This window comes from Alnus glutinosa, chromosome 5, assembly GCF_958979055.1.
Source record: "Alnus glutinosa chromosome 5, dhAlnGlut1.1, whole genome shotgun sequence".
Taxonomy (NCBI): Eukaryota; Viridiplantae; Streptophyta; class Magnoliopsida; order Fagales; family Betulaceae; genus Alnus; species Alnus glutinosa.
In genome coordinates, this window is record NC_084890.1 from 25059792 (window position 1) to 25069554 (window position 9763).

At 35.1% G+C, this 9763-nt stretch overlaps 1 protein-coding gene across 1 annotated transcript; it reads right to left on the bottom strand.

Moving 5' to 3' along the window:
• Positions 1 to 2110: 2110 nt before the first annotated feature.
• Positions 2111 to 3741, bottom strand: LOC133868759 (phospholipase A1-Igamma1, chloroplastic-like). The gene has a single exon (XM_062305755.1). The coding sequence runs from the start codon at positions 3682 to 3684 to the stop codon at positions 2137 to 2139; it is 1548 nt and encodes a 515-aa protein (XP_062161739.1). The 5' UTR covers positions 3685 to 3741; the 3' UTR covers positions 2111 to 2136.
• Positions 3742 to 9763: the final 6022 nt, after the last annotated feature.

Here is a 9763-nt window from a genome sequence, read left to right on the forward strand (position 1 = left end):
ATTGTGTCAAAACACTTGACAGATTCCGTTAGTGTACCACGTTAGCATCAATAAAATGACGGCACGTGTCACTATTAATTATATATATATATATATAAATTAAAATTAAAATTTTGTAACCCTTTTCTTCTTCTTTTTCTTTTTTTCAATTCAAAATTTTCAATTTTTAAGTTTGAATTTTGTTAACTTTTTAGTTTTATATTAATATTTTTTTTTATTTAGGTTTTAAGAGAATAATGGTATTATAAGAATATTTCGACAAAAGTAGACTTTTTGGCACTCTTTAGTAATTTGATGGATCACATTATTGCACTTAAAAATTTTGAGGAGCTATTCTAAAATCAGTTATTAGTTCAGAAAGTTTTTTTATATTTTTCCCCATATTTTACTATTTTCTCTTAATATAACCTCAATGGTTCAATGGTTTGAAGGTTGGTAAACAAACGAGCCAAAAAAAAGTTTAAAAGGCATGTTGTATTTATTTCTTTTGAGTGCACAGGCATAGTCGTTTTTGTTTTTGGGCCCATAATGTGTGGGCTAGACCATTTTGTGAACATTTGAAGAAGCCTGTACTCATACTATATATGAAATATGAATGAAGTTGGCTTATTAGACTTTGTTATGACAATTATAAATTTTAAAGATGATGTTCTAGTATGCTATACACACAAAACAAGTTCCATTTGGCATCAACCGGAGAGATGGAAAGCAAAAATGGAAAGTTTCTTCAAACAATGGAAGTATATATATGTGTCATTTCTCATACTCAATTTACACATGCTATAAATCACCACAAAAAAAAGTGCATTTTTGTGATGTTTTAGTTAGTGTTGTTTAGTACAAACGACGTTGTTTAAACAATAAACGACGCCAACAGTGGAATCGTTTTTGTTGAAACGACGTCACTCTTGTTGGTGGCGTTGTTTCATCCTGCTAGAATATACGAAAAATATAATATATTTTCCGTATATTCCATATTTGGTTGATATTTAAATATTCTCTATTCATGAATTAATTGTAATCAAATATTGAGTATTTGATTACCATACTTTTTATTTATTCTTAGAACCTATAAATAAAGATCTTTGTATTGTAGAAAAACAAGTCAATGAGCCTTAGGGTTAATTCGTAGTGGTGGACGTAGGTGTCTAACATCGAACTACTTGTAATTCATTGTCCTTTATTTAAAATAGCGTTTTTTTTTTTAAAAAAAAAAAAATTACGTACGTCGTTTGGAATCAAATAGCATAATTTTTTTTTTTACATAATGTCCTTAAAATTTATGTCTTTTAGTAAAAAGAACATTAATTTATGTTGTTTAATAAAACGACGCAAACTAAAACGACACAAATTGCCGTTATTTTTTTTAGTGCACGCACATAAGAAGAAAGGAAACGGCAGCAGAACATTCCAAGGCTCAAGCCTTATATGGAAACACAAATATCATCTTCAATTAGGAAAGAAAAATATTTGGTTGTACACTTTCAAGCCTTATAGTCTTGTATTAGGTCTTCCATTTTTAGAATAGTGACACTTAAATTGCATATACTACCTTAAGCATTCCTCTGTAAATTATCAAGCAAAGTACTATAATACTCTTTGTTTTCACTTACCACCGCTTAAGTCAATCGTGCTCGTTACATTCACGGCTAAATGAAACCCATTAATGGTGGAGATTTTTGGTTCTTGCAGCCCAATGTGCCTGTTTATGCTTTTGATTTTAAAAGGAGAAATGTTAAATATTACACCTCCATCCTCTTAGATTGACGTGGCAATGCTAATTGGCCTTTGAATTTTTTTTTATATATATATTTTAAAAAAAAAAAAAAAACAGTTATAACCCTCGATCTTTCATCACTTTTGTAATTAAATACTCAAGTTTTAAAAAGTGTCAATTTAAGGTACCAATCTTTTAATTTTTTTCAATTTCAACTCTCCCGTTAGAATTTTCCATTAAATCCTATCAAAATTTAAAGATTTAGACATAGGTATTTTTGTAAATTCCATTAAATTCTGACCAACACTTAAATCCTTACAATTTTCTTTTTTTCTTTTTCTTTTCAATATGGTTTGAGTATGAGCATGCTACATTTAATTAGACCAAATATGCCCCCAACATAATTTACGTTTTTTATTTTATAACAAAACTAGAGCATATAGTACAGATTCAACCGCATCTTGTGCTTGCATTCCAACTGCAAGAGCATTCACAGTACTTTCTTCCCTACCAGCTGGTGAAGGTATGTCTTCTGCATCTCTCTTTGGTTTTACCCATCTACCATGAGCATTACATACTAATCCCTTGTTGGCCAATTGGTACCAACAACGTGGGATCCTAAGCTCATCCACCAACATATCACACGCCTTGTTCACTAACGCAACATCCCTCCTCGCACCAGACCGAAATGTTGTGGCACTACTAAGAAACCCGTCCACAAGATGAAGGTATGTCTCAAGGCTATGGAACCCCATCAAGTCGAACCCACGCTTGAGGTACGGCGATGATCGAACGTCGAGCTTCAGTTCGGCTCCCACGTGGGTGTAAACCCATTCCAATGATCCGGTGATATCATCAAACTTTTGTAAGCTCTCGTTGAAAACAAGCCCCGGCATCCGAGGGACTACGTCTTGCTTGATTACCACCCTCAGTGTTTTGACTCCCAGCTGATGAAGCTCGTCTCGGAAACCAACGTTGCCGACCCTCGGTGCGCCGAAGGAAATCACGCTGACGGGAAGGTTGGGAATGGTTGCTGCGGCTTCGTAAGCATTGAGCAGAGCCAGCGCGCCACCCAAGCTATGTCCGGTGACCGTAAGGCTTACTTCTTCACCTTTTTCCCTGTACATTTCCACAAGCCTTGTCACTTCTTTCATCGCTTGCTCTGAGGCGCTTGTCTTGTTGTACCTTGTAGATTCATTCTTGCTAGTGTAAAGGCTAAGAAACCCGTGTTCAACTTTGGCATCTCCCTGCCCAAATGGCTCCAACTTCCTTTGCATATCCTCGTACCACTCCGAGGGTGCCACGGTTCCCCGCCACGCCACCACAATATCTCTCCGTCCGATCCTCCGTGTCTCCTCGTCGTCGCTGACCGCCACATAGCCGATCCAGTTGGAATCTTTGCTCCACGTGTCCGCCAAATGTGACCTCTCCAGCCACTGAGGCATATGTATATTGGACATGCCATAAATATAGTTGCTAACCGTGTAGCCATTTCTGCTAAGGCCTAGTTTCTCAAACATGTTTCTTGGATTGTACCGGCAGCTCCCGCAGTACTCGGAGAAAGAATCAAAATCAAAAGCGTCGTATGTTGCCTGTGCGAATTCCCCATATTTGACGATCTCTCGTCTGAGCCAAGGCTGAAGAGGATCCAAAAGATTGTCCCAATCCGAGGAACCGTGTACGTCACGCCACTTGTGCGCTATGACCTCCTTGGGAGAAGTTGTGGGAGTGGAGTGTTTCTCTTCGGTAAACGAGCTCCAAATTGATTGGTGAAGATCGGTCCGGGGAGGGGTTTGAACATGGAGGTGGAGGAGATGTGAGAGTGATTCGGCGAGACGTAAAGCCGGATTTGATGGTGCCTTTGCTTGGGGGCGATCGAGAAGAGCTTCTTTATGGGCATGGATTATAGAAAGCCTGGATTGTGTGGTTGCAGGAAGATGACTGTAGATCATCGTGGATATTGCCATGATTAATTGGTTGCCAAATAAGCTGATTAACGTACGATCACCTTGGGAATGCTTGGAATTGTTGAGAGAATGTGGGGGAAGTGGGGGAAATGGAGTGGGTATATATATATTGCTAGAGAGTTGAACTCGCCAGGCCAAACATGGTCTTGGAAGACTTTTTGTCACGCGGAGTCGTACGTGGACTAGGAAATGTTAAAACCTTGACTTGTCATATCTTTTATATATATATATATATATATATATATATATATATGAAAAGGTCATCAGCAAAACATAATATTTGTTTAATTTGTTACCATGCCAGGTCCAACAATCTACCTTAATCGCGTTTCACAGTGTTAAAATTGTTCGCCTAATGTTTTTGTGATATTAAAATGAACCCAAAAATTATTGAGATATACTAAAAAAATAATTTACTTTCAATGGTTAAATTTTATATATCTATTAACTTAACAAATTTTGTTAATGTGACATTGACTTAAATATGATAGACTTTAACATGTTACATTATCGGAATATGTTAATTCACTTAACTAAATTTGACTGTATGTAAAGAGTAAATTGTTTCGTTAGCATTTTAATATGAGCTAATTACAGATAAAGCGCATGAACTGCATGATTTTTGAAGGCGTACGGACAATTTGGAGTTGAATTAACATCAAATTAAGAGAGGTAACTAAACTAATTTCCCTGGTTAAATTAACATATATAATATTTAGTACATGGAAGTACACACGAAGCTGCAAACGTTTTTTACTTTTTAACAGGTTGGGGGGTTGGTATTCTTACGTTACATGTGTGCATGTCATGCATTACGTCGGCTTAGAAGTGAAAAAAAAAAAAAAAAAAAAAAAAAAAAAAGGAATATTCTAACTTTTTGAAAATTCTAATGAATGATTAAGATTAAAACTTTTTTAAAAATGAATACGATAAATTGAGATAATTTAAAGTTTAGATGCTTTCTTTAACAAATGATAAAAATTTAAAAATTATAAATGAAGTTCTGTCTTAATTTGTTTAATGAGTTGAATCATCTTTGTTAAGCTTATTATCTCCAGAGATTAATTCAATGAGTCTCATTTCTTTGATAAAGCAAAGGATCCATTCTAGACCAAATATATATAGTATTAATGCTTTATTATTTAAGGTTCTTTTATTTGAACCATTCATTTCAACTTTTGTGTCGTTTACAAACAAATATATATATATATATATATATATATATGCATGAAACTGGAAAAAAGAAATGAAAGATTTTATTGACAAATGTGTTTAAATCAAAAAGTTTTCGATTTTGAAAATACTTTTCAAGGAACAAACATCACAGAAAAGTTCTCTGGAGACTCAAGGAAGAAAATCAAAGTACGGATACATGTTAATGTGAGAAGAGATCGAGTGAAAGTTAGAGGCAAGTAAATTTTTCCTTGACTTGTGAAATTAACACTAGCTTAAGATGAAACTAACGAGTTAGGATTAAGAAATCTAATTTATTTAATTAATTGAGCCGAGTTATGATTGATCTATATATATAATCTTATATCTAAATTTCGACTCGATCCAAACATGACACACAACATTTAAGATTGATAATTTTTAACACGACTTACAAACCCGATATGAATTCAATACGTACGAAATTAACGAGTTAAGATTAACAAATTTAATATATTTAATTAAATAAATCGAACTAAAGTAATAAGTTGTATCAATACGATCCAAACATTATATGCGAAGATAAATTGTTACCTTAAGTTATTATTATTTTAAAATCAACGACCCAGTAAGTTATCAGTTTTGGAGAGGAGTATCTTTTCTTTATTTTATTGGCCCAATTGAGTAGACAAAAAGAATATAGTATTGGGTAGAAGTAGACAAGAAGCTGCAAACTTTTTTGACATTCAACACGTAGACCTTGGCATTCCAACTTCCACGTGTGAATGAAGCATTCAGTCAATTACTTTAATATTGCATGTACACATTGAAAGAAGTAGTAGGTATATATGAGCGAATATATGCATCAAATTAAAGACGAATTAAAAATTCTAATTCTTCCCTCAAAGAAGACCCATTAAATTAATCTGTTCTAAAAATTTTAATGAATTTCAAAGTTTGACTTTGTGAGATAAAATTTGAAAAAATTTAAAAAAGTTAAATAAAATATAATTTATTTTTTAAAAAAATAGAGATGAATAAAGAAGAATCCTAATTCAACTTTGTTGGCAATCAGACCATTCATTCATCATAACAAAAGACCCACAAATGAGAAAACTAATATAATAGCCCTCCCCCAATGAATTCAGATTAGGATTGCACATAAGTATTATTGGCCTTAAGACTTTAATATATATATATATATATATATATATATATATATATATATATATATATATATATATATATATATATATAAACGTGGGACCTACAAGAATTAATGAAAGTAAAATAAAAAAAAAATTGTATGAAAAATCACTGAACTATTGGACAGTAATGATGTGTCTTAAATTGTACTCGCAAGTGCACGAATCGTTATGCAATATAGCGTATTGCAAGTGCGAGGTCGATCCCACAGAGAAATGGTCAAATATTAGTGTCTTGCTTAATTAACCTTGTTTTAACCTAGTTCCAAAAGTTTGATGCTTGATTCAAGAACAAAAGACTAAAGAAAAGAAGTTTAAAGAAATATGCAAATTAAAAGAAACTAAGGTTAAAGAATCCACCAAACCAAATCCTACAACTCACACTCTTGGTTTCCACTTGAACATCCAAAGAACATTAAGCTTAGGGTGTTATTCAAGTCTCTTAACCACATCCCAAAGAACCATTAAATGAATCCAACACTTTGACAAATCACAAAGAGTACCAATTGAAATCCAAACATCCAATGTATCATTCAATCACAATGGATATCTTCATTCAAACCGATAAAACAATGTATTAGCTTGGTTGAAACACATAAAATGTCCTCTATCCACCAAAAATCACATTCATTCCAAAAGATAAAGCTTTAAATGAATGGAACTTGAACAACTAACAAGATATATCATTCAATGAGCAAGTGGTACACCAAGATTGTGAGTGTTATCAATGGAAAGGTTTCATCCTCAACCCTAGTTGAGGTTACTACCCCTCCATGACTAAGAACACCACAAGAACATGATGAACATCCATGGAAATAAGAGAAGAAGCTTTACAAAGAGAAAGTATATGAAAATAAACTACTGATTTAAACTACAAGGAGCACGAAATTAAACCTAATTACAGAATTTCTACTCTATTCTCTACCAAAATAACAATCTCTCACCATCTACTCTCTTCTACACTCCTCTACAAAGGGAATGACTAGGGTTTTTATAGAAGAATGTCATGGTAAGAAATGACTCTTCCACCCTCCTCTAGTGCTCCACTACAGCTGGAGACAATCACAGAACAAGGAATCCGTGTTTTCTGCAGCGGATTTTAGGGATTGCTTTTTGACTTTCTGTTCTGGCGCACTCAGCTTTTTCTGGGAAAATTAGATCGATCGATTTTATTTCGATCGATCGACATTTCGATCGATCGACTTTTAAGTTCGATCGATCGACTTGTAATGGTCTCCAAATTGGCTGAAACTTGTTGCATTGGAAAGCTGACATCTTGAAATTCAATTTAGACCTAAGAAACTCCCAAAACGGATATCGTTTGGTCCTGTTATGATCAGTCTAAATGTAGTGGTCTGCTGCATCCGAATTTCCCGCTATTTCTTTATGAAGTTTGTCATTCCTCTCTTATTGTCCTACAAAAACAGAAAACACCAAAAACTACCCAAAACATTAGAAGATAACAAGGCTAAAGGTCTAACTAGTGCAAATCAAGGGGTCCAAATACACAATATTTGGCACTCATCAAATACCCCCAAACTTACATTTTGCTAGTCCCTTAGCAAAACAAAATGAAAAACAAAATCAAAGCATTAAAATCCTCTTTCGTGGGAGAAACGATTGCATTTAGCATATGCAACAAGCCTTTTAAACCCCTAGGACTCCCTAGTGGACGAGTGAAGTCTCGTGAGGGTTTGCCAGAAATGATACCCACAAACATTGAAATGCCATATTATCAATTGAGCGAAAATCATCATTTAAAACACGTGGTTCACACATCATGAGCATGTTTAACAAAATGAATGTCACATTGTCATATTATCAAAAATCGATCAACTCATGGATGGAAAAATTGAGACAACACATGTTCAAAAGTGTAAAGTGTGAATAGCATAGAGTCATGGGGTTTCGATTTTCCTTAAAGCACATATATCCAAAAATTCGCAGGACTCCCGTCAAATAACCAAGGCTTATTTTACATTCATTACTATTTACTGTTATTATTGTGTTGGCTGTGCAATGTTTGACTCCTTTAAGCTTTCTAATTGACTCATGTAACGAGTGTTGGGCCAGTGGCTCCCAAACCAGATGGTCTTAGGGCACTAGATGTAAAACATCCATAAGGGCTTAATTACTCAAGTCAAAAAGGCTACGAAGTCAGACTAGCCAAACAATCATCCAAGCTGAAATTCTCCTCTTTTTACGCGAACACCCGATGCTTAATGAGGCAAGGGGCCCGGTTACTCAATGAGAAGTCAAATTGGTGATTTTTTTTTTTTTTTTTTTTTTTTTTTAAAAAAAAAAAAATTTGCCAAGGTTTCATCAACAAGTTATCCTGCAAATCTCAAGACATATAAATCTCAATTCAAACCTCATACCCCACAGAAACAATGCTAATGTGCTTGTGCTAAATAAATTAAACACGTCAAGTCTCTTTTAATCCAAAGATGAGTCAAAGGATCTCAGATTTTAATGATATGCAAAATTCAACATGTTAATCAAACCAATGAGGTGCAAACCATAGTAAGATGTAACCATGCTCAACTAACAATATTTTTTTTATTTATTTATTTATTTATTTATTTTTTTTATATAAATAAAGCAAGAATGAAAATATGAATATTAACAAGGCAACAAAGCAAGAAGTAAATGAAAATAGACAGAAATGTCTATCCCACCCCCCAAACTAGAATAACACATTGTCCCCAATGTGCTAGAGATACAATACCGAAGGGTGATGCAAGTTAGGCATGCTTGTAACAGAAGCGCTCCTCCAAACTTGAACGGTAGACACTGTCCTGAAAAACACAACTAAAGAAAGAAAATCAAATGATAAGGACAAAAAAAATGATGAGGGTTGCCTCCCACAAGCGCTAAATTTTAAGTCTTCAGTCAGACTTTCCATTCTGACGACAGTCACTCCGAGTAACTTGGGTCTTCTAAAAGAGTCGTCTCCACCTCCGAGCTTTGTAACTCCAAAAATGGCTTCAGCCGTTGCCCGTTCACCTTGAACGTGCTGCCATTTTTTGGATCCTCAATCTCAATGGCCCCATGCGAAAACACTGATCGAACTATGAAAGGGCCTGTCCATCGAGATCGGAGCTTTCCTGGAAACAGATGCAGACGTGAATTGTAAAGAAGGACTTTCTGACCAGGCTCAAAAGATCGTCTCAATATGTTCTGGTCGTGAGCCTTCTTCATTCGTGCTTTGTACATCCTAGCACAGTCATAGGCATTGTTCCTCAATTCTTCCAATTCATTGAGTTGGAGTTTCCTCTGTGAGCCGGCCTTTGTGAGATCAAAATTCAGCTGCTTAATGGCCCAGTAGGCTCTGTGCTCCAACTCCACAGGCAGATGACATGCTTTCCCGTATACGATACGGTAAGGTGACATGCCAATCGGTGTCTTGAATGCTGTCCTGTATGCCCATAATGCATCATTCAACCGGAGAGACCAATCTTTCCTTGACGGGTTCACCGTCTTTTCTAAAATCCTCTTGATTTCTCTGTTTGAAACCTCCACTTGTCCACTCGTCTGAGGGTGATAAGGAGTGGCAACCTTGTGCGTGATGCAATATTTCTTCATCAGCTGCTCAAAGACCCGATTGCAGAAATGCTTTCCACCATCACTAATAATTGCTCGAGGAGTACCAAAGCGAGCAAATATAGTGTCTTTTAAAAACTGGACCACAACTCGGTGGTCGTTGGTCTTGCAAGCAACTG